General features: G+C 36.2%; 1 protein-coding gene across 2 annotated transcripts in view; it reads left to right on the top strand.

Annotated features, from left to right (window-relative positions):
* The first annotated feature begins 291 nt into the window (after positions 1-291).
* ZPLD1 (zona pellucida like domain containing 1) overlaps positions 292-24,884 on the top strand; it is a 44,074-nt gene continuing 19,481 nt past the window's right edge. The window contains exons 1-5 of one of the 2 annotated variants that reach the window (XM_024245127.3): positions 292-331; positions 3,636-3,749; positions 18,042-18,262; positions 21,300-21,481; positions 22,886-22,958. In XM_024245127.3, the coding sequence (XP_024100895.3) occupies positions 292-331; positions 3,636-3,749; positions 18,042-18,262; positions 21,300-21,481; positions 22,886-22,958 (630 nt within the window). Of the gene's footprint in view, positions 332-3,557; positions 3,750-18,041; positions 18,263-21,299; positions 21,482-22,885; positions 22,959-24,884 lie in introns of those variants that run through there. The other variant, XM_063722644.1, reaches the window with a different exon arrangement.

Raw genomic sequence — 24,884 nt, 5'->3', positions numbered from 1 at the left:
CTGGAGCCACAGTGGGACAGCAAGCACCTTAGATTATTCCAGAGTAAACCACAGGAATCAGGTTCTACATTCTGAAAAGAAACTCCACTAAACCTTTATAACCAGATCAGAGCTAAAATACACGTCTGGAATTGCACCTGTCTAAGAGCTAGGGAGCCTGAGCAGCCAGGATGATATGTTTTTGAGGAATGTAAAGGGTGTTAACATAATCCCCCGATCCCATACAATTCAATTTCAGAAAAGAATTTAGGGACTGTGCTAAAATAGCATCTCCAAGCTTGCTATGGCAAGATGATGCTCAGGTTTTCCATGTGCAGGGGAAATGATGAAGGTAAGGTTGAGGACGGGAAATTTGCAAGATAATAGTTCATCAGTTTGTTTTAACTTATAGTTGACCTATAAAGAACCTCCAGAAGGCTTGAAAATGTTGTAAGCCCTGCCAAGAGTATAGAAATTCAAAATAGGGATACTGCCTTTATAAGAGATAAGGGGGTCGTTTTAAAATTCCTTGCCTAATGTGCCTTAATATTAAAACACAGATCAGCACAAATATTATTGTAATTCAAATAGAGATTCAACCAATTAGGGATGTCACTAGTCCATGAGACACTTTGTATTGTAGCTTAGCTCTAGAGTACATGGCTAGTCCAAAGAAGTTCAGACCTAGACATTGTTTTCCTGCATTAGATGCCCTTGTGGAGGGTATGACCTGCACATCAATATGTGGTGGCCTTGAAACTAAGCTTTCAATGCCTTCTGTATGTCCAAACTATACTATTCTTTATGCACTTACACTTTGTAAAGTCTATGATCATCATCTTGATTTTTTTTTTTTTTCTGAGACGGAATCTCGCTCTGTAGCCCAGGCTGGAGTGCAGTGGCACGATCTCAGCTCACTGTAAACTCTGCCTCCTGGGTTCACCCCTTTCTCCCACCTCAGCCTCCCGAGTAGCTGGGACTACAAGCTCCCGCTACCACGCCCAGCTAATTTTTTGTATTTTTACTAGAGACGAGGTTTCACCGTATTAGCCAGGATGGTCTTGACCTCCTGACCTCATGATCCTCCTGCCTCAGCCTCCCAGAGTGCTGGGATTACAGGCGTGGCTCACTGCGCCCGGCCATTATCTTGATTTTTAAATGACAAATCTAGAGAATGGCTGAGAAGGGATTTATCTGAATCTATACCTGCTAACATAAAAATCAATATATTTTCTGTTAAAGAAACCTGCCTTCTACTTCCACGTCTTATTCATTAAAAAATGGTTAGGGTATTAATCACTATGAAAGTGCTGTAGGTTTTGTTAAAGAGAGTAGGACAGTGTCATGCCTTTTTGGGACAAACTGAGATGTGATTTAAAGCTTTAAGGCTAAGAGTTTACTACTTGTTCTCAGTGAGCCGTTTCAATTAACACGAGTTTTTCATTTATTTTTGGTCAACACATATGTGTCCAGTTTAGTCAATAATAATTTTTTGCTGTTTTCACAATGAGAAATAAACAATTCTCTGTCTCTTTTTTAAAAATAATTTTATTTCTCATAATGCCCCATTATAAAATATATCTATAAAGAAAATTTAATTACATAAAAATTGTTTACTCATTATAAATGAACAGATCTATTAAAAGATACACAAAGTAAAAAGCTAAAGAAAACAGCTGATGATAAATGGCAATAAAGAAAATCTTAAATTTAATAACATGAAATTTAGGTAGCTTGTTCAACAAACTTTACTATCAGAAAGACTTAGGGTTGAATTCTAGTTCCTCCACTTCATTTTCATGTCATTTAAACCTTCTGAGACTCATTCTTTTCTCTGTACATGCAGTAATAGTTGTAACCTCACCCATCACTATAAAAAATATAAATGAGCAGCTATAGGAAAGTTATCTGGCACAAAGTGCCTTCTTTGTGCAAAGTGTACATTCAATAAATGTTATTTTCTCCTGTGAAAAAATATGTCAGCTAGAAAGCATTTCAGAACCACAAAATAACTCACCAACTTAAATTCCTGATTCTGTAATTTCTTAGGATACACCTCTATGTTGGGGACAACAGTGTGGGTCTAGAGTTTCCAATGTCTTCCAGGAGTTCTTGGGACCCATCATGAGAAGGAAGTGGTGGGGCATGGAATAAATGTGGGTGCAGTGGAGTGTATTGCTTATTCAGGCTTCTTTCTTTTCTAGTGTCTTCCAAAGACTCCAAAAGAGCAAGACTGTCTTATTGTATTTGAAGTATCTTGACGAGCTAGATAATGATGGCGCAGGTATGGCCAAGAGCGCCTAGGGTCTGGGTCAGCCACTGGTGTGAGCCTTTTGCTTATGGACTGTTACAGGCAATCAGAACTAACTAGGCATATGGCTGTTCTCTCCAAAGTCTTTAGATCTGTGCCTGAGTACTGTGTGATAGTGCCAAAGGAAGGAAGCGCCTGCTGAATTAATATTTTTTCAGTCTATTTTTGAGAGTAAGCATGCCTTTCTTTCCCACATCCTCACCAAAGTGACTTTATTCACTGTAAACTTGTTATTCTGAAATGATGATTCAAAAGCAAGATGTGTTTCCTTCCTTTTCCTAAAGACTTGATTAATTATCTAAGGGCAGATCTTTAAGGACAGCTAAAACACCATTTTTCCTCCAAAACCCAAGCTTTTAAAATGCACTAAATTATTTGAGTAAACCATTTGCAATTTTATTTTCTTTTTGCTTTTTATGCATAGACCAAAACCACCAACCCAAAAGATTCTTTTCAGTGTACAAACTATGCTCTGAGAATAAGTTAGGTATTCCTGAAAGATGTTTTAACTCTATCAGGCCAATGAATGGGCATCCAGGAAAAATAATTATTAAAAGCAAAACTGACCGGTGTTTAAGTAAAAGTCCATTTCTATTTAACTGTTCAACCCACACTGATACATTTAGAAAAATCTTCCATTACTTTATCCTAAGAATTCAACGTTTTCTTATGTCTGTATCAGTCCTTACTACCCACCAAGGAGCAGTCGTGGGAAGAACTGCAATGTTGTTCACACACACAGTATTTTCCTGTTCTTCCTTTTGCTTTATTACTATGTTTCCTAAGAAAAGGACACACAAACCATTGATTTTGAAAAGTGGCAGTAGTCTGGAGTTCTTCTGTTGGGGGAAATTTTTTTCTGTTGAGGGAAAGTTGTTATTTGGTCATTAAGATTATTGAGATTCCTCTTAGAATCAAGTATTCAACATTTAAATCCCTCTGACTATATATTTGTTGATATTATAAAAAGTAGACTCATCTCCAAATTAGTTAATCTGCCTAGTTATGCTATTCCAATCTGCTAGATACTTGGTTTGAATTCTTCTTATGCATAATAAAGAATTTTCCTTTTGTAAACTTTATGATTTATACCTTAGCTCTTCTACTATGAATATCCAGCTTTGTCACCCTTAGCCAACAGAAGCTAACAATGAAAGCAATATTGAAATGTCATAACCCAAATATCTGCCTTTACTACCGATAATCCTCAGTTATTTCGTGAGCTTTGGCTGCATGGATGTAGACTGCTTATCCAACAGTGAGCTGAGATCAGCCTCAGTTTTTCCAGTCAGTAAGAGTGAAGGAGTAAGTGGGAGTGTCCACATGATAGATATCTCTTTTCCAGGTTTTGCAATGGAACAAATATGGTTGCTGCTGCTTCTAACAATTAGAGTGCTTCCAGGGTCTGCTCAGTTCAATGGCTACAACTGTGATGCCAGCCTCCACAGTAGATTTCCTGGTAAGTGTAAGCCTAATCTATTCTCTAATTGCTTCTGGAAGAGTGATTATATTTGAAGAGCAAGTCATTTAAATATATATGGAGAACGGGGGGCTATCTCTTTACATTAAGTGGATATTACCAAATGGCAAATGACAAGACATTTTTCTGGAGCTGTAATATTCATCATAGTTAATATTATTATAATGGCTGCTCACAGATATGAAGAATATTGCCTACTGTGTAAAAAATTGGGAGAGACTAATTTCATTCAAAATTCGCATCTTTTTTTTCTCATAAATTAATTCAGACTTTAAAAAACTGCTCTTAAATGCTAATATATTTATTTAGGAATAATCTTAAGAAAATGATTGTGAAATATTGTACAATACAAAAAAATGCTATTTCAATGAAATGTTGATTACCACCAAAGTACACAGGTGAGCTTCAGAATGAATTTCACCGAAACCCATCAACATTGTGACAAATATGAGATTTGGCAACATTGATGGGCATGTCCCACAGGTTTCTAAAACCTGCACCCAATGAGAAGTTACTCAAGGTTTTACCTAGGTATTCATCATTTTATATTAGCTAAAGTAATGGAACCACAGTTCAACATTTACAAAATAAATATTAGATAATTGGAAACACTTTTCCAAGTCTGCCATGCAAATGGAATCTCTTTGGCCGTGGTTTACATTCTCAAAACCTGTAGTCCTCCTGTGTTTGGAGCATGCTATGAAACAGCAAACCTGCATAGAGCAATCAGTAGGTAGTTACGTAGATAAAGTGCGATTTCTACAACAGAGCCCACATCAGAAATTGTCTGAATGTCTTCATGAACTTAGACCTAGGATGTAAGTGCTTGGTTTGTTAGTAAAATATGAAGGTCATGGTGGGAAAGACCAAAGGAATTCAAGAAAAATATGCTAAGGCAGAGTTGTTAATGGCTTTGAATATCAAAAATGAGCTTTTTTTACATTTATTATTATGGAAAATTTCAAACATATACAAAAGTAGAGGTTAGTAGAAAGAGCACTCATATTGATTATCTAGCATTATCAATTATTAACATTTATAAATTTTGTTTGATCTTTGTCCTTACCACTCCCATCTCTGGCATATATAAAATAAATGTATTATTCATGCTTTGGTGTTTATATGTGATGGAAAAGAACTTAAAAATCATTATCCTTTACGTATATGTCTAATAGGCCCAATAGCAATTTCTTAATATCATTAAATTCAGCCAAGTTGCCTCTAAAATCTTCACACAGAGTATTTGTTGATATATCTTTTATTTCATATTGTTTTATAACAGTTCTCCTCTGTCCTTTGCTTTTAGAAAGTGCTGTTTAACTCTTTGAGCAGTTTGGTCATTGTCTTTTAGAGTTCTGACACCGGATTTGGCCAACTGCAACTCTCAGGTGTCATTGAACAGGCTCTTCTTTCCTGTCTATCCTGTAAACCAATGAGAGCTAGAAGTTTAAGTAAATTCAAGTACAATTATTTTGGTGAGAACATGTGTTATGTAGTGTAATAATAGTGTTTTCTCTTAATTTTGAATGCAATCAAGAGTCACTGAGTCTTTTTAAACATACCTTTTAAGAGGTTTGATGTGGTCACATTTTGTTTTAGGAAGAGACATTAGGACAAGTGTGCAAGATAGAATCAAGTTAGAATAGACCAGAGGCAGAGAGAAATGTCCTGAAGGCAGTGGCAGTGGAAGCACTACAAGGGGACAGTTATTAAGAGATATTTTTGTGGTAGACTCAGCAGAAATGGAGAATTGATTTGATTTGGGAGGTGAGAGAGAGAAGATTAAAGGATGTTTTTAACTGGAACAACTGGATGTTGATGCTATTAACTGACAAGAAAAACATAGGACACTTGCATGTTTTAGAAAGGAAGTTCAAGTTTGGAAATAATGGGCTTGAGGCATTTTTAGAATCTATAGTGGCAGTTTCTTTCTATTCAGTAGTAGGAAATATGGACCTGGGTCTAAGAGAGATCAAAACTGAAGATTGCTGTATGAGAGTTGATTCCCTGTGCAGTGGATAAGCAATGAGTAGAGAGTAGGAAAATAAAAAGTATGAAAATAGACTACTATTTAGATAACTTTTGTAGTTGGAAAAAAAAAAAAAGAGCAACCTGAGCCAGGAATTGAAACAAAAGAAAGGAGCAACCTGAGGCAGGAGTTGAAATCAATTCCTGGGACTATGGAGGCCTGAGCATACATGAGTAAAGGGAGAGTATTAAAAAAATGGAAATTCTAATAAAGAATAATTGATGAAATGAGAAAAGAAAATACCGAAGCAATCAATGGTACAGATGAAGGAGTTAACCTTGGAAAAGTAGTAGTTGTTTGTTTGATTTAAGTGAGAAGGAGAGATAAAGACACAGTTGGAGAAGGTGAAAGACGCTACTTGTGTTCACTCCCTCAGTGTAGTGGGAGGCAGTGGCTCTCATCAGAGTCGCTGGAGGCCTGGGAAGGGTGATCAAGCCATGACCCTGTTATGGATGGATAAGAAGGCCAAGTAATAAAATGATTGCTCAACAGAGAAGATCTGACTGGTGTGGTAGTTATATACTTGTAAAGGTGAATAAGACATGTTAAAGAGCCCTGAAATAACTATGACAGGAAAACGAAGTATTTATCATATGGTGAATTTTTTAAAAATCATGTTAAAAAGTCTGTTTACAATGGCATCTACTGACCACCTGTATCAAAATCATATGGGTTAGTTGTTAAAAGTAGGGACTCAACCTGTTTCACCTCAAATAAGTGATGTTAGAATCTCTGAATATGGTCTTGGGAATCTGTATCTTAAACCCTGCAGATGAATCTAATGTACATTTATGGTTAAGAACAACTGATAGTGTACTCTATCTTTTTCTTGAGCCAATTATGCCAATTAAAAGCACAATTATTTGTTGTGGAAATATAACTAAAAACAAAATCTTCTCCCAACCTAGAAATCCTCTCTGCCTAGGTAGTAGAGAAATAAAAACACTTTTATCATTAAATAAGCATTAAACCGGAATGTGATGCACATCATGGGTAATCAGTAAGAGATAACAAAAACAGAAAGAAACCTCGCCCTTATATATAGCCAAACAGAGACAACTCATTACATATGTTTTCAATATAGACAATAACTAGTCCTCAAGTAAGAGGACTTGACAGGACCATTTGTCACACATATGAATCCTCACTTTACCTGGTAAGTAGGGTGACCATCTGTGTTAGCTGGTTTGTTTTATCCAGAGGAAAAAGTAACTTCTCATATCTTTATGACAGGAGGTAATTCTGCAATTTGGAGCAAGGCTCACATCAAAATTAGGTTCCTACCCTAAGCACAGAAACTGGGACATAAGGCTACCATCTCCCTTGATGTTTACATTTCAAAGAGATGACTCTCAGATCCTTGAGAAAGACATTCCTAGGTCATAAAGCTTACAAGAATCCTGTCTAGTTTTCAAAAGGATTAATACACTCTTCAAAGACAGGAGAAAGTACTTCTAATTACAAGTTTTCTAAAGTAAATGCTGTCAGAAAAAGGGAGGGAGAACTCTCTTCCTCTATTTTTGATTATATTTGTGTTTTGTGTTTGTATTTTTTCTTACACACATTAGCACTTTAGGTATTATCTGGCTTAGGCAACAATCACCCAAACTTTCCAGACATATATCCATAAACATATATATCCATAAACACACACACACACACACACAGTTACAATTTTAAAATTTGTATTTAAAAAACACTAAATTTGTATTTTAATAAAACAAATGTTAATAAAATCCAAATAATGCTGAAGTCCCAGGAGAGACTTTATATTTAGATGGGTATTATTTAACCCATTTTTTTGGAGGTTGTTTGCAAAAAGAAGTTCAGAGTGAGCAAATAAAGCCTAAAGATTAATTGCTTACTCCCCTCTTCACTCTCAGTCTCTTCCACATCACGAGCATCCTTGATGTCATCAGGAGCTCCACAAGCTGCTCAGAGTCTAAGCAATGGGATGGAATGAGAATGAGTCTGGCAAAGGAAAGGGGCTATCTAAATGCAAAGCAATGTTAATAATGATGAGAGTAATCATCTCACCCTATCTGACCTTTGCTGTTTCATGACATTAGAACTATTTTCTTTAATTTCCATGGCATTTATCCTGGGGCCAAGAGACGCACCATGGTCTAATTCATTTAAATTTAAAGGAATGCCATTTAATTTTAGAGGTGGTTAACTCTTGGTTATCCAAGCTAACAGCAAAAAGCAGACTCATGAACCACTAAAATTACAGTTGTGATGATTCTAGAATAAAACTCAAAGTATAGTTGAATTTAGAGTACCAAGGAATTATTTGGTTAAAGTAAAACATACAGATGAATGTACTTGGCCTTTGTGACTGGTGTATATTTTCTGAAGCCAGCCCCCCTTCTTTGGAAGTATATGAGGATTAGGCTAAACTTTCTGGCCTCTAGAGAAATCTTTAATGATAAAGCCACATCCAAGGAGAAAAATGGCCTTATAGCACAAGAAACTTTATGGCTTGACACTGTCTTATGGTGAACTAAGTAGTCATGGGAAACTGAATATGAGTCAGTGTTTCATAATGTGTGATTTCATATTATGTTGTAAATAATACTAATAAGGAAACAAGCAATAAGTTCCGTGTTTTGAGTACCAGGCACCTCACAGAATTCTTTCATTTCTTACAATAAACTTACAAAATCTTTTTAAATACCCCCTTTACAGTAGGAAAACTGAGGATATAAATTTGTTAAATATTGCAAATCTGAAAATTAACAGAGATATAAAACTAGGATTCTTTCCATCAAACAATGATGTCTAAAAATGAAATTTGAACAGTAAGTTTTAAAAAGGATGTATGTATGGAGATTCTCAATGGAAATTGCCACATCTAAGGATCTGAAAAGTCATGTGTTAGGGGAATTTGTTTAGTCTTTTCAAGACCTGCTTGACTAAGGAAATCTTTTATTCAGTAATATTTTTAATATTTTAATATTCAATGAACACAAGTGTTCCACAGGAGGTAAAATTGAGAATCAATTATTTAATCAATAGAATTCATGAGTGAGTTCAGTAAAATGAACTGTCTAATTTTGTGTTAGGCTTCGCTTAACCATGGCATTTTTCTGTGCCCAAAGACAAAGTAAGAGAGATTAGTGGAATAGTTATCCCAGGGAATATGTTCTGGTTCTCTGTGTAGAAAGGAAAGGCCAATTCTCCTTTATTCCTACTTTTTAGTGGTAGTGCTTTTGTCTCCAAGTTGTCAAGAGGATGCCTGCTTTCCACTTTGCACCTGTGACTGCAATTACTACAACAGATGAGGCAGAAGAACAGATCCAGGCAGCTATTGCTGATCACATTCTGATTAATTTACAACAATAAAGTGCAGTGGAGAAGATAGCAATTAGCAAATTCAATGAGTAATTCAGGTTCCATATTCTCCCATATTTTAATAACAGCATTCTTTATTGCATGAATTTTCACTTTTTCTGTTTTTATAAATAAAACCCATTTGCTTTTTCTTCTGCCTGAAAAAGATGACCAAACTTTTCTGGTTCCAAAGAATGTGGAGCAGTAAGTGTGATTATAAGTCTGTGAAGTTTGCCTCAGACTGCTTATGAATTTCCTAGAGCACTGGAAACAACAGCTTGCATTTGCTAACAAGAAACAGATGTTGTGATGAAAGACTGAGGTGGCACAAAACCTGTTCAATATACAGAGGAAACTTGAATTCCTAATCTACTTTAAGTTCTTCCTTAGCTGTTGGTATTTCGTGTAGATGAAATATCAATACCCCTTTAGGACTTCTAGCTCTTTTAGCGCCAAAACCTCAATCTTATATAAAAACTTGGTAAGAGCAAATTTTAACTTTCAAAAATGAATTAAAACAACATATGTAGCATCTGTTCTCTAGGCAATTTGTAAGCCCATGTAGTACCAACTATCACCACTCTCATTTTAGAGATAAAAGCAGAACTGATATCTAAATTATTATTACGGTCTACAAAGATGGTATAAATTAGTATTGGAATATTTATTGGAGCCCAGAATGTAAATTATTTTCAGGTGAGATTTTCTACCATGCTACAAAGCACTCTGCAGCATACAGAAAAGTTTCCTCCCACTATATTGAACAGATTGCTGTTTATACTATCAGTTTTAAACCAATACTACTTTTAAGTACATGCAAACCAGTACATCAATACTAATGTGATGATATTCACAAGAATCTCTGCATCTGAACCATACAGAGCCTCTGCCTGCTCGCTGTGGACTAGCCACTCTACCCCCGTCCTCTCCAGTTGCTTCCGATTCCCCAAGACTGCATGTCACACATGCTCAGGAAAGATCCACTTAGGTTCTTTGCTCTGGACTCCTTGACCACAGCGTTACAGGCACCACCACTGCCAGAAATGCTTTTTTATGAAAACACTGCCCCGCTTGGCGTAGCTGCCTTTTGATGTGGGCTGCTCTGCTTCCTCTGGGTATTAAACTGCTATGGTTTACAGAATGAGACAGAGATGGGGGTAAGAGAAGAGGCTGATCCTGTTCCCAATTTTGTTTCACACATTGCCACTGGAGCACTAAAGGAGGCTTACTTAGACTCAGCCTTACAGAGCATTTTATGAGCCTTCTTTCATTGAGATTCAAAACCAGTCAGTTCTTCAGACGAGAAAGGGAGTCAGATGCAGTTCTAACCCCTTCATGATTCTTGTCTCTCTCCCTCCCGTCCCTTTTACAACCAAACTTTTCTCTCTTGTAAGCATGTAAATCAGACAAATAGATATTTGGTGGGAGGCTTAAACTCACCAGGTGAAATCCACCTATGAGCTGTCTTCTGTCCAGTCAAAATACAAAGCTGTGACTTAGCACCTGAATTGACTGAGAAGTTGTAACATCAGCATCACCTGGAAGCTTGTAAGAAATGCAGAAACTCAGGCCCCAGCTCAGATCCACTGAATCAGAATCTGTATTTTTATAAGATTCTTTGGTGATTCATCTGCACAGTAAAGTATAAGAAGTGCTGGTTAGAACATGGTACCCATGATGGTCTGCTAGCTTTATGTTGTTATAAAACCACAAAGTATTTACACTAGCCCCAGCTGGCCATCACACACTTGCTTGCTATTAATAGTAATAGGTATCAACAAACCTATCACTGTTAAAAATTCATTTTTAATGGGGTAAGATAACTAGTCACCAAGGCTAATACACTTAAAGAGATAAAATACAAATAAACAAATTGCAAGAATCTATTAATTTTATATTATTTAATGAGTTACATTTTCTCAATTTGAAGTTAGACATTAAGGATTTTGATGTTCATTAAAAACTCTGAAAACAGAGGCATCATCTCAGGCAGCTGGCAGAATACAGATATATGAACATTCAAGATGAACCCATATCAACTGTACACATATTTTGTTTGTAAATGTTGGAACTTGATATTAAAGATTTACACACCATTGAAATAAATGTATTTTAATAAATATTTGCTGAGTATTTGTTATACACTCTAGGAAAACCCAGAATATCTATTAGTTTGTAATTTAACAGGAAAGTAAATATCCACTCTCAGACATAATGTAAGTGAGAGAGTAGACCCACGGTTAAAGTGAGATAGGATAGAACATGAGGGGATGATTACACTCCATTGGGAAAATTACAGAAAGGCTCATCAAAGGTCAGCTTTGAAATTATTTTTCTGTTTTAAGTTTATTTCTCTTCTTATCTGAATACTCTCATTGGTAATTTCAGCTATTACTATTATTATTGATATACTGGGTATTTGGTGATTCTCAAATTTGTATTTCTTGTTTTCTGTCCCCAAATATTAGATTCATATTTCCAACTATCTGCTGTACATTTCTGCTTGAATGTCTCATATGTAACTCAGCCTCTCAAAGACTGAGCTTATCATCTTTCTCCCTGAATTTTTTTTATCTTAGGGCATAATCCACCCACTCATCAAAGCTAGAAAGCAACACATCAGTGACATCCCTTTTTCTTCATGGAGTCTTCTAATCACTTCCTTATAGAATCTAACCAGTTGGAACTATTTTATTTCTTCCTAACAATCTCTTTCAAACACCTCTTTGCTACCAAGACAAGGTTCTTTATAATGTTGTTTACAAATCTCTAGTATATTATTAGCAGGCTGTATTGTAATTGCTTACTTTTCTTCTGTCTTCTTTATTCAGTAAGCTCCTTGAAGAAACAGGGTCTTTTGTTAATGTTGTTATCTCAAAGTCTAGCACAGAGACTGGTACATGATATGTACACAATAAATGCTTTCCTGAAACATGTTGTTGATATGAAGTGGCATGTAGTTTAGATCTTGAAAATAAATAAAACCAATTGCCTCTAGACTAGTAGAAAATTTATGGTACTGATTTTTCATGTTTGATTCTTGTGCATCTCATCTTTTTTTTTTTTTTTTTTTCCTTTGAGACAGAGTCTCGCTCTGTCGCCAGGGTGGAGTGCAGCGGCGCACTCTCGGCTCACTGCAACTTCTGCCTTCTGGGTTCAAGCCATTCTCGTGCCTCAGCCTCCCAAGTAGCTGGAATTACAGACATGCGTGACCACACCCGGCTAATTTTTGTATTTTTAGTAGAGATGAGGTTTCACCATGTTGGCCAGGATGGTCTTGATCTCTTGACCTCGTGATCCACCCACTTCAGCCTTCCTAAGTGCTGGGATTACAAGCGTGAGCTACCACACCCGGCCTCCCCATCCTTTTTCTTTTACACTATACACTAACCTCCAGAATTTCTTTTCATACAGATGTTTACTTTTTCAGATCAATGATGAAGAAATATCTTGAGTCATTGCACTACAGTGCTGAGTACCAGCCTACAGCCAAATTTTGGAGTGTTGCCATCTTTGTATTGCAGAATACATATGTGCAAATTCTTTGAATAATTTATTAATCTGTACTCATTATTCTATAAAATAACTGGAAAATATTAAACATTCTGATGCTAGTGAAGGGAAATGAAGGCTCCAACAGTACTGAGATGATCTGAAAATGATGCAGTCTATCAAAAGCCTCACCATTAGCCTCAATTGAATGCTGTTAGATTTAAGCAAGTTGAGTATAAAATTGTTAAAACAAGAACAAAGTTAGATGTATTATTAGATATGTAAATAATACAATGCAAATATATTTTCAGTAATTGTGTGTAAAGGAAAAGGTGTAATTAAATGTTCTATGACTAGAACTTTATTGGGGGTAAAGAAGTTGAATGAATCCTCATTCATATATATAGAACTGGATCCATACCTTCTTTACTTCCATTTATATAGTAACTACATTCTATGAACCTCCGATCAGGACACATTTTATACATGGAGAGACAGATGGCTGACAATGTGACAGGATATTTAAAATTTGCAAAATTTTAGAACATCTGAGATACATAAAACCTTGCCCGATAGATGGATGACAGAGTACAGAACATTATTTTCACCCTATTCAATTGAATATTCAATTATTGTTAATTTCTATGAAAAGCTTAGCTTGATTAATATCAGGGGAAAAAACATTGCTGTTTTGGCAATGTAACTGCACATAAACTCTGTCTGCAGGCCTGCCATTTGACATACTTAGTATCTTTAAACATAAAACATTAAAAATCAAACTCCTAAAGATATCTACTCATTAGGTTGTTTAGTAGTCTTGAACATCATAATTCAGGCCAGGGATTGGACAGTAAAAGGCTTAAAAAATGTAGCTGTTGAGAGCAACTGTTATTCAGTAACTCTAAAAAAACTCTCTCTCCTTTCGGCAGAAATTGCCCTTTGGCAACTTCAGGTAGCCTTCTTTTTTCCTCCTCAAAGCCTCACAAATGGTAAAGTTGTGCTGAATGGATGTCTTTAGTACCTACAACCAGGAAAAGAATGTGTTTGTCTGAATAACAGTGAAAAGTCCTTAGAAAACTGGGTTAGGAAAGATTTGGACAGATCTCTTTTCTTATACTGCAAAAAGCCTTTAGTTTGTCATCTTATCTTAAAGTGGGATAAGCTTGTAGCAAATTCAGTTTCATTGCAGGAGTTACAAATTGGTTATAGGAAAACAGAAAAGAGCACTACATCTGGTCACAGTAATCATTTGCCATTTGTTAAGATATTCTAAGCATTAATTAATCCCCTTAAACAGAGCTGAGGAAACTGGTCTTTAGTTGGTTTATGTTAAGAAGAATGATGCCTGTCTTTTGTGACATATTCATTAATAGGTATTCACTTTGGTATATTTATGGTATATCAAGGAGTGCAATGATACTTGTTCTATTTCACCAAACATAAAGTGAAGTTGTAGTGAACTCTCTAACAGCTGAGGATTTGATTTCACATTCAGGCAGATGGTATCTCAGGCCATTTGATATATAAAGGTTCCCTGCAATCTCACCTGTGCCTAACACGTGTCCTCATTGCCTGCTATTTCCTCCTTTGCATTTTAATTACAAATGGATGGGAACTAGCTGGCTCCCAGCCAGCCTGAGCATATTTCATTATTCACATTTGTCCCCTCTGTGTTATAAAATTTCCACTCCTCTATCTAGCTAACTCCTACTGATACTTCAAGACTGAGCTAATGCCATCTTCTCCAGGAAGCCATTCCTAACCAGCTGGTCTGGGCAAAGCTGGCCTTCTATGCTACTCCATAGCTCTCCACGCAATCTTTCTGTCAATGTGGGTCACGCTAATGTGTCTGTCTCCTCTAACGGACTGTAATATAAAGGAGTTCCCTTGATCTGCAGTTTCATTTTCATAGTTTCAGTTAACTGCAGTCAACTGTGTTCAGAAAATACTAAGGGAAATTTCCATAAATAAACAATTCACACATTTTAAAGTGTATGCCATTATGAGTAGTGTAAAGAAATCTCATGCTATTCGGCTCCATCCTGCCCAGGATGTGAGTCATCCCTTTGTCCAGCTTATCCATGGTACGTTATCTACTAGTCACTTAGGAGCCATCTTGGTTATCAGATTGACTGTCTCAGCATTGCATTGCTGTGTTCAAGTAATCCTGATTTTACTTAATAATATTTTACTCATAATAATTATTAGCATTATTGTTAATTTCTTACTGTGCCTAATTTATAAAATCAACTTTATCATAGGTATGTATGTATGGGAAAGAACATACTATATATAAGTTTAATTATAATCTGTGGTTTCAGGCACCCACTGGGAGTCCTGGAATGTATCCCTAGAAGATAAGAGAGGACTCCTGTGCTTGGGAATATGACCACTATGTTTTGAATCCTCAGTGCGCTCTGTTGCTCCAGTACCTTATATGATTAATTAGCTAATTACTCACTGGAGTACGTTGGTTAATATAAAACCTTTCCTGCCCATGGGACTTACAGTTTATTAAGAAAAATATACAAATACATATATGATTCTAAGGCAATAGAACAGCATAAAACAGAGTGGCATACCTTAGACTTGGGATCAGATCAAGTATTTGGGTAAATAAAATTTGAAACCTGAAGAATGAGTAGGAGTTACTTAGGCAAAGCTTTGGGGTAGGCAGAGCATTCCAAACAGAAGAAAGAGCACTGATACACGTAGTTGTGTGTGTTCTTGTATTATGTTTTTAAAAATGCCCACAGTACTTTAGTGAGGAATAATTTACATATAATAAGATGTGCCAATCTTCAGGGTACTGCTTGAAATGTTAACACTTGTACATACTTATATACCCTCCACCCAAATCAAGATAGAGAACATTTTTATCTTTCCCCCAATCGTTCTCGTGCTTCTATTGTAGGCAATTCCACCCCAGGAGGTAACTACTTTTCTGGTTTCTATCACTCAAGGTGATGCATTTAAAGACATGAAAAATGTTCAGATTCAAATTTAGGAAGCAAGGTTGACAGAAGAGACAGAGAGGGAGGAGCATGCAGAGGTAGGCAGGTAACAGATTATGGAGAGACTTTAGCACCTAGTTCAAGATTTGGGCTTTTGGCCTATGTCAAAAAGTAGCTGTTGAAAATCTGAGCATGAGGATGCCATGACTGGATTAATATATTAACAGCTGTACTAATTGAAGGGCATTAAGACTGGAAATAAAGGAACCAGTTAGGAAGCTAGTACAATAGTCCAGGGGAGAGAAAAGGATGGCATGAGCAAAGGAATAGCATGTAGATAGAGAAAAATCAGTAGATTTAAGATGTAGTTCATAGATACTCATAAACATTTATTAAAATAAACTGTATTATTTTAGAAAAAAGGATCTTTTAGAAATTATCTTTGCATTTAGATAGTTAACGTTGCTGAAGGCTATGAAGATAGCCCCTTGATTTTAAGTAGTGTTTATTATTTTCTAGGTTGGCAAAGTATACTTCATAATTAATTTATTATTTTTCCACCAACAAAGGAAATATTGCGTCGAATTTCCTATAACACCTAGCCTTTTGCCTTTTGGCCATGAAAAAGATTTTTCATCTTTCTTTATAGGTAATTTTAATGAGTTTAAACTTATTACAAAACATAGACATTTCCATATTGCTTATTCACATTCCCCAAATATGACTCACTTTGCTAGGAAAAAAACCCAGTATGTATATAGAATAAACACTCTAAAGAGATAATGCTATTGAACATTTCTACTGTTAAATTAGGACTGAATTATTTAAGAAGATTAATTCTATGCTAAAAACCTTGAATGAAATTTACATACTACTTAGGTGAACATGCCATCATTCACCAAAAATATGTGTTATTTTGTTTGGTTTTCCTCTTTTGAACAATCAAGATCATTTCCCCATTGAAAAGCATAATCAGTTTTTGTTTGTTTCTACATGTTGAAAACTTGAGACTTGTTTCAGGCTTTTTATCTAATTGGTATAATAGGGTGATAAAAAATGGTAAAGTCACTCTCTTAGTTTTCTAGGGCTGCTGTAACAAAGTATCACAAACGATGTGATTTGAGACAACAGAAACTTGTGTCCTGGGGTGATTTGAAACACAGAAATTCATTGCCTCACAGTTCTGGATGCCAGAAGTCCAAAATCCAGGCAGGGCCATGCTCCCTCTGAAAGTCTGGGAAGAATCCTTTCTTGTCTCTTCCTAGCTTCCAGTGGTTTGCCAGCAATCTTGGGTGTGCCTGGGCCTGTAGATGTGTCACTCCAATCCTCTGCCTTCACATGGTCCCTCCCTGTGTTTCTGTCTCTTCATTGGATGTTTCTTTTATAAGGACACCAGTCATATTGAATTATGGGTTCACTCTACCCCAGTATTACCTCATCTTACCTAATTTAATCTGCAACAACCTATTTCCAAATAAAGCCTAAGGCACTGAGGGTTGGGGCTTCAGCATATCTTTTTTTTGGGAGGACATAATTCAACCTATAGCAATTACCAAAAGTGATGAATGTAAAATAATCTACCACTAGAGAATTACCTACTAGCCACTCTCCCCATTTCCTTTTTACATTTTCTACATTACATGTAGAAAAATAACTAAATAGAGATTTGAAGACCTTGTGTGTGTGTGTGTGTGTGTGTGTGTGCGTGTGTGTGTGCTCACTTCTATAGACATGGACTAGACCCCATCACAGATAACCCATGGAGTCATGGAGAACCATGCAAATTGTGTTTTACATTTCCATGTTTAGGTCATTTTTTTTTTACTGAGGCATGCGTAGTCATTGGCAAAATTTTCTTACAGTGAGCTGTGCATTTTTGTTCGTAATATCAACACTATTTTTCATTCCGTTTCTCTCTAGTGTGATTTAATTTAGGCAAAATAAAATTGAATTCTGATGGATGGATTTTATTTATACAACCCATAAGATGGGTTACCAAATACCAAAGTGCTTGACAATTCAATTTAGGTTGGATTTCAACTGCTTTCTCCTTATACTTGGGAATATGCATCATTTGTAGTGATTTTCACTACTCTTGACAGGTGATCTGAATAATCCAGTTGCTCTAGTTCTGAATTTCCTCAGTAACCTGATTGGTTTCCACTCAATTCTCTGGTCATTTGGCAATACTTGATCAACACTTAATGTACATCCACTGGACATCAAGCACAAGGAAACGGAGGTGAACTGTAATCTCTACACTCAAAGATCTCTCCTGAAATAACTAAATAAAAGGCTATTTTTCTTGTCTACTTAATAGCTGGCACATTGGATTATGGTGTATCAAATATAAAAATGAGTTAAACAGACAAAGGAGATGAGTAAATATATCAGTGGGATGTTAATGTTATTTATCTTTCTGCTTTTCTGACTTATGTTTTTTTTTATATATTTTTATTTCAGCTGAAAGAGACATCAATGTCTATTGTGGAGTGCAGGCCATTACGATGAAGATTAATTTTTGCACGGTACTTTTCTCGGGTTATTCGGAAACAGATCTGGCACTGAATGGAAGGCATGGGGACTCCCACTGCAGAGGGTTCATCAATAACAACACCTTTCCAGCAGTGGTCATTTTTATCATCAATCTCAGCACCTTGGAGGGCTGTGGAAACAACTTGATGGTAAGATTAGTGTGACATTGTGTGCTAGGTCTGGGGTCATAAATAAAAACCTCCCCATTTCATGAAAGAATAAGAAGCCCAATCTATCTCTTGAGAAAAAAAATAAATTGAACAAATCACTTTCCTTTGCCTGCACTACCAAATATACAATTCTATCTTCCAATAATGGTTATGTTTATAGTAGTGGGGCAGTCAAAGGGCCTGAGGTCAGCTGTGCCCCTCTAAGCAGCATTATTTTGTGTGAGTGACACTGATGGATCTGTCTCTACAGTTTAGCATTAGCCATATTCCTCAGGCTTTATAAGAAAGTATCTGACCATTCAAACAATGTTTGTTCCAGTGAGTCTGGCAGTGAACCGCTTGGCCTGTTCTTTCAGTGACCTCATTTAGAAAGAAAGACGAAAGATAGAATGGGAAGCTTGTAATCTTCTTTCATGCTTACTATTGAATGATCAACGCGAGTGCTTTGTAAAAAGGGGCTGTCAGTATTTCTGGTATAATATTCTTAAGTGTGTGGGACTGTGCTTTGAATTTCAAAATGTTTATCATATCCAGTCTTACCATGAAATCCCAGTAGCACACTTTCTCTAGTCATTGTGAAAATTGAAACATCTCTTCAAACATTTCCACCCTGAATTAGAAATATGAGTTTGTAGCATTCATTTGTTTATTAATGCACTGAACACCAAAAATAGAGTTGAATAAGGAATTGACTCTCCAGTGAATTAAAATTAATAGAAGTGAATATATTGTGATTTGATGGGAGTATTAGTTAAATAGTTATACTGAAATTCACTTAGTACTATTTTTTATTTTGCTTATTTAAATATAATCTTATTGGTAAATTTGCAAATATAAAAAGGAAGTGCAATAAACATAATCACTTAGCCCAGGGAAGGAGATATTGACTTTTATTCTTCACAGGTTATTATTTTGTATTAAGGAGAAAGGATTGATTATTCCAAGGCCAGGGTTTCTAAGACTTAGTGGGAGATGAAGACAGAGAAAATAGATTTCTTTGAATCTTGTTCTTTATCTTTTCCCAGAGGGCAGTTAGAATATTGTGCCCGTGACCATTTCCAAGCCTGCAGCTTGAGTATTGTTGACTCTTTTTATTAAAAACGTTTATTCAACTCTCTGAGTTGTGGGCAGAGAGGTTATGAAGTGGGCCTAAGGGAGAGTGATGCAGGTTGATTATTACAAGTCCCTGTTCTGTGTGGAAGGAAAGAGCCTATGTGGAGATGAGCAGCATTTCCCCATCTCCCACCATGCCCTGAAGCCTTTCCTTCCCTTTCTTGTCTGGATGTGTCACCTTGCCCTGCTGCCTAGAAAACGATTCAGGAGAAAAGCCAGGAAAAGTGTGCAATGTGTGTGCTGTTTACCTTTTTAAAAAGCTGAACAAGTCTGCTATAAAAATTGCTAGGCTGGGCACAGTGGCTAACTCCTGTAATCCTAGCACTTTGGGGGACAGAGGTGGGCAGATCACCTGAGGTCAGGAGTTCGAGACCAGCCTGGCCAACACGGTGAAACCCCACCTCTGCTAAAAATACAAAAATTAGCTGGGCGTGGTGGCGTGTGCCTCTAATCCCAGCTACTTGGGAAGCTGAGGCAGAAGAATCATTTGAACTCAAGAGGCGGAGGTTGCAGTGAGCCGAGATTACACGACTGTACTCCAGCCTGGGTGACAGAGTGAGACTTTGTCTCAGAAAAAAAAAATTGCTATATATATGTGTGTATGTATTTTATTTTCATAGACAGAATTGGTTTGTTTAGCTATTCAATCAAGCAAGTAGTGGGAGGAGGGGAAGATTTGCTTGTCTTTCATTTTTGCCTTAGGTGCTACCAGCTTTGGCAACTGCTCTAAGATCATTCCTTCATGGGAAAAAAATTAAGTAGGCTACTAAGTCTCTGGATTGGAATAATGATGTTTTCACTCATAAAGATTCTTGTCCCATTTATAAATTAACTAGATAATTGCCACAGCTTTGCCCATGTGCTGTTAGGTTCATGCATAAAGTTTACTCTATTGTTGAAAATTATCACAGATCTTAGTAATATAGTAGTATCTGCTCAAATATTTATTGAGTGCCCACTTGTATTTGACAAGGTCGAAGAAGCTAGAAGAACTCTCTGGTATTATGAAGGTCAAAAAATTATTGATTATTCCTAAAGTGGTGGATCTTAAATTTTAGTAAGACTGGAGAATTCAACGAAAGCTAAGCAGACCCAAGAAAATACAGATGGACAACATTTTTACATAACTTCAGAAAGTTCTTGAACCCCCAAAACCCATCTATAAACTATTGTCCTAGAAGTAGATAAGTATCTGTATGAACTAGAGAGGAAGACCCTGAGAAGATTAATCCTCAGAAAATTTATAATCTTCATTCATTTGTTTGAAAATCCTTTCTGGGGCCCAAGATGCTGGTTGCTGTGCTATGCTGAGTTTGCAAAGGTGGACAAGATGGTCCCTGCCCACAAAGAGTGTCGATGATGGCTGAGGGAACTGCCCAGCGAGCAGGCTGCTCTTGCTCTGCCTACTAATATGATGGAGATACACATTGCATATGGGGAGTCAGAGGAATTTCCTAGGGAAGGTGAGATCCTGGGGAGGAGTAGGATACATCATGGGAAAGTGGGGAGAGTGTCAGCATTATCATCAAGAGTTGGAGCCTGGAAGTATGAAGCTAAAGGGAAAAGGATCAGATTAACAGGGTTTTTTTCAGCCATGCCAGAGAATTTTGGCTTCATCCATGAGTGTTTTCAGATTACTTGTTGTAATCCTCCGAACCTATAATCTCCTTTCTTTTTTATAAAGTATGAGTAAAGTGTCTTTGGTAAATATGAAGTTTCATTTACTTACATGTCACTTATAAATTGCATTTCTCACTTATAAACTTGCAATTTCAAAACCTTCTCATTTTATAGTTGAACTAGACTCTAGAATAGATCTTGCTTAATGTTTTATTTTGCATATGAAGTGCCTAGATGTATATATAGCCACTTAATCATTAAACTGCATCTAACATTCTAACAGGTATCCACAATTCCCGGAGTCAGTGCTTATGGAAATGCAACTTCAGTGCAAATAGGAAATATTTCAGGATATATTGATACTCCAGACCCACCAACAATCATCAGCTATCTACCTGGGCTTCTTTACAAATTTAGTTGTAGTTATCCATTGGAATACCTGGTTAATAATACCCAGCTTGCCTCGTAAGTTTGCATTTTATTCCTGCTTTCTCATATTGCATTTTTGCTTCAGCCATTTTGTATCTTTCAGGGACTTAGAAAGATAGCAGGATTTATTAAAAATAGTTAAATTCAAACAATGTAATGGGAAGCTTATTATGTCTAATATATTTACCTCTATCTGTTTATCTATTATCTCTATCTATCTATCTATCTATCTATCTATCTATCTATCTATCTCTAATTGTTATGATCCATAACAGACCCAAGCCATTTTTTTCCCCCAAATTAAGCTGACTCAAACTAGCCAGTTGTCTGCCTTGGGTTCTCTTCACTCCTTTTGCCCAAGAGCCTTGGGTGTTTCATGGCCCTGAAGGCCCTGTGGTGTCTCCGGTGTGTATGACATTTGGTAACTACAATGCTGAATTTTGCCTGGCTTCCCTCTTGGCCATATGCTTTCACTGCTGGGCTGTGCTACCCCAGATTCTGGGATCTCCATTCCTCTGTTGAGCTGTCACCTGGAAGGGTGCTCATGATTCTCCCACAAACGTGGCATGGCCTATAAGCAAGGAGCTCCAAATACAGACTGAGGGTGTAGCCTTTTGTTTATATTCATATATTCATTATTTCCAAAGCACATACTCCAGGAGAGGGCTATGTCCACATTACAGTATAATCACCTGGATTTGTTGAATATTTTTGACAAAATGGGATGATTAAGAGAATGCTTTCTCCAATTTTAGGATTTGCTATTATTAAGTCTTAGTTATTGCTTAATCTTAGTTATGAGGAAATGTGGAGGCCACATTCTACTTCATTGAAAAAATATTCATAGCTGGTTTTAATAGCACAGTGTTATAAGCACCTTGGGCGGAAGTAAGACTTTGATGTGGAAAATGAGAAAGGAAAAGCTTTGAGTCAAAAGAATATGGGTGTACAGGGAAGCATCTCTCACTCTGCCCCCCCACTCCTCAAGCTGAACACATTCCTGAGCTTCAATTCCATGGAAATTCATTGATTATTCAGTTTATCACTTACCTACTATTTACCATCCAATGTTCTAGCAATGAACAAAGTAAAACAAATTTCCTGATTTCATGAAACTTCTATTCTAATGGAATTGATGAAAGTGTATTTGCATCAGATTCAAGCCCTTATCTGCCAAAAGTCCCTTAAAAGTAATGCAAAAAAAAACAAAAAAGATTGCTTTAAAAATAAAATGATCATAAAGAATAGCTTGTCTTTACTTGTTCCCTCTTGCTTTTTTATTATTTTATCTCTTCAGAGATTTAAACAGTATAACAACTCCAAGCATAATTAACAGTATGTCAAAATTATTCAGGGGTTTTAGTGCTTTAAGTCTAACATCTAGGTATCACTTTTACTTTAAATCTCATCAGTGCTTTCCTTTTTCTAAATGTGTTTTAGGTCCTCAGCTGCTATTTCTGTGAGAGAGAACAATGGCACATTTGTCAGCACTTTGAACCTGCTCCTTTACAACGTAAGTTGATGGGTGAAGGATGTTATTTTCTCTTTCACTGTTGTGAGGAGTCGTTTATGTAAATGGCTTTTATATAAAAATCTACTGAAAGCCACATTAACCCTGTTATGCCTTGGTAACATTTACGTATTTTTGCCGCCATTTTCATATATCACAGTGATAAAGGTATAATAACATCTCCATTAAATTTTCTAAAAGTTGATAAAAGATTTAAATTTTATATCATAAGTGTGATTTTAAATAATTACTTCAAATGTCTACCTGCATTTACATGTATTTATTTGTTTATTTAGGTAGGGGTGTGTGAGTAGCTACAGTTAGCTTCAAGATTTAGGAAATTTTTTTTTTATCTGTGATACAAAGATTTTAACGGTACAAATGGTGTTTCCCTTGGAGGCATCCTTGGTGATGAATGTGTTAATATTTTCGATATGGGTTTTGGCTGATGACAATTCTGTCACATCTGAAATAATTTGGATTGACTACATAGCATTATCTAAATTTTTGTCATGTAAATATCGACATTGGCAGCAAAACGTGAAAAATACATGGATTTCTATTTATAACTCTAACATTAATCCCCCAAATGATATTTTCATGTTGATTAAAAATTTTTATTCATACATTTTAAATGCCTGATTTAAATATCAATTTTTCAATCTATCAACCAACATTTTTGTAAATTATGAATCGGATTTTTGCATTATTATTCATGTCATCGTGGCACTGAGTTATAATTCATGCAACTGATTTAAAAGTCAGTGCTTTATACTTTGAATATAATGAGCTATAAATATTGTAGTAGGACATTTTCCAAAGGCATTTAAAAAAATCATGTTTATAAGTTTGTAGTCTGACACCACAGAGTTCTAAACAACAAATTAAAATGTGTTAGAATCAAGATTGCCTTTCTGTCGTTTCTAAACTTTCTTCTGCAAAGAGACGCTGTCGGCCGGGTGCTGTGGCTCATGCCTGTAATCCCAGCACTGTTGGAGGCTGAGGCGGGCGGATCACGAGGTCAGGAGATCGAGACCACCCTGGCTAACACGGTGAAACGCTGTCTCTACTGAAATTACAAAAAATTAGCCGGGCGTGGTGGCAGGCACCTGTAGTCCCAGCTACTCGGGAGGCTGAGGCAGGAGAATGGTGTGAACCTGGGAGGCGGAGCTTGCAGTGAGCCGAGATCACGCCACTGCACTCCAGCCTGGGAGACAGAGCGAGACTCCGTCTCAAAAAAAAAAAAAAAAGGAAGCTGCCAAGATACTTGGTTCTACAATACTCAGCAAGTGTGTGCCAATATTCACTTTTGATATGACCAGATATTTACTATTGTTGTTAACAATATTTATATAACTTTAAACTGGAAAATTCCCATCTGTTAATTTATATGCATAAGCTCTCTGAGGTTGAGTTGAGATTATTAGTTGGATTTAATATTATTTGTTATAATTGAGTGAGACAAAGATAAGAATTCCTGATTCTAGAAAACTGAAAAATATGATCCGTATGACATTTAATGATACTATTATTTTCTGTGAAATTAAACTATTCTCTCAGTGAAATAGCAGAAAATCAAAATTTAGAAGTGTGGATTTCAGGAAGGCTTTGTTATTAAGGTCTTTCTTTTATCATTAAGAGATGGTACTGTAGTTCTGTTGCTAACAAGGTATAATCCTTCAAAGAATCTCTGAAATTGTAATGCTTAAAAACGCCTATAATTAGATGATAACCTTAATATTTGAATTATACGGTAACCAATTTTTTGATATTAGACTACAAGTGAAATAGATGGTGCCAAAATACTTCTCCTTTTAAATCAATTATAGAGCAGTTTTAGTTTGACAGAAAAGTTGATTAGAAAGTACAGAGTTCCCACACATATCCCCTCCCCTTGCACATATTTTTTTTCTATTATTTACATCTTGT

This window comes from Pongo abelii, chromosome 2, assembly GCF_028885655.2.
Source record: "Pongo abelii isolate AG06213 chromosome 2, NHGRI_mPonAbe1-v2.0_pri, whole genome shotgun sequence".
NCBI classification, from domain to species: Eukaryota; Metazoa; Chordata; class Mammalia; order Primates; family Hominidae; genus Pongo; species Pongo abelii.
The sequence above is the reverse complement of the archived record's forward strand: the minus strand, read 5'-3'. Positions and strand labels throughout refer to the sequence as shown.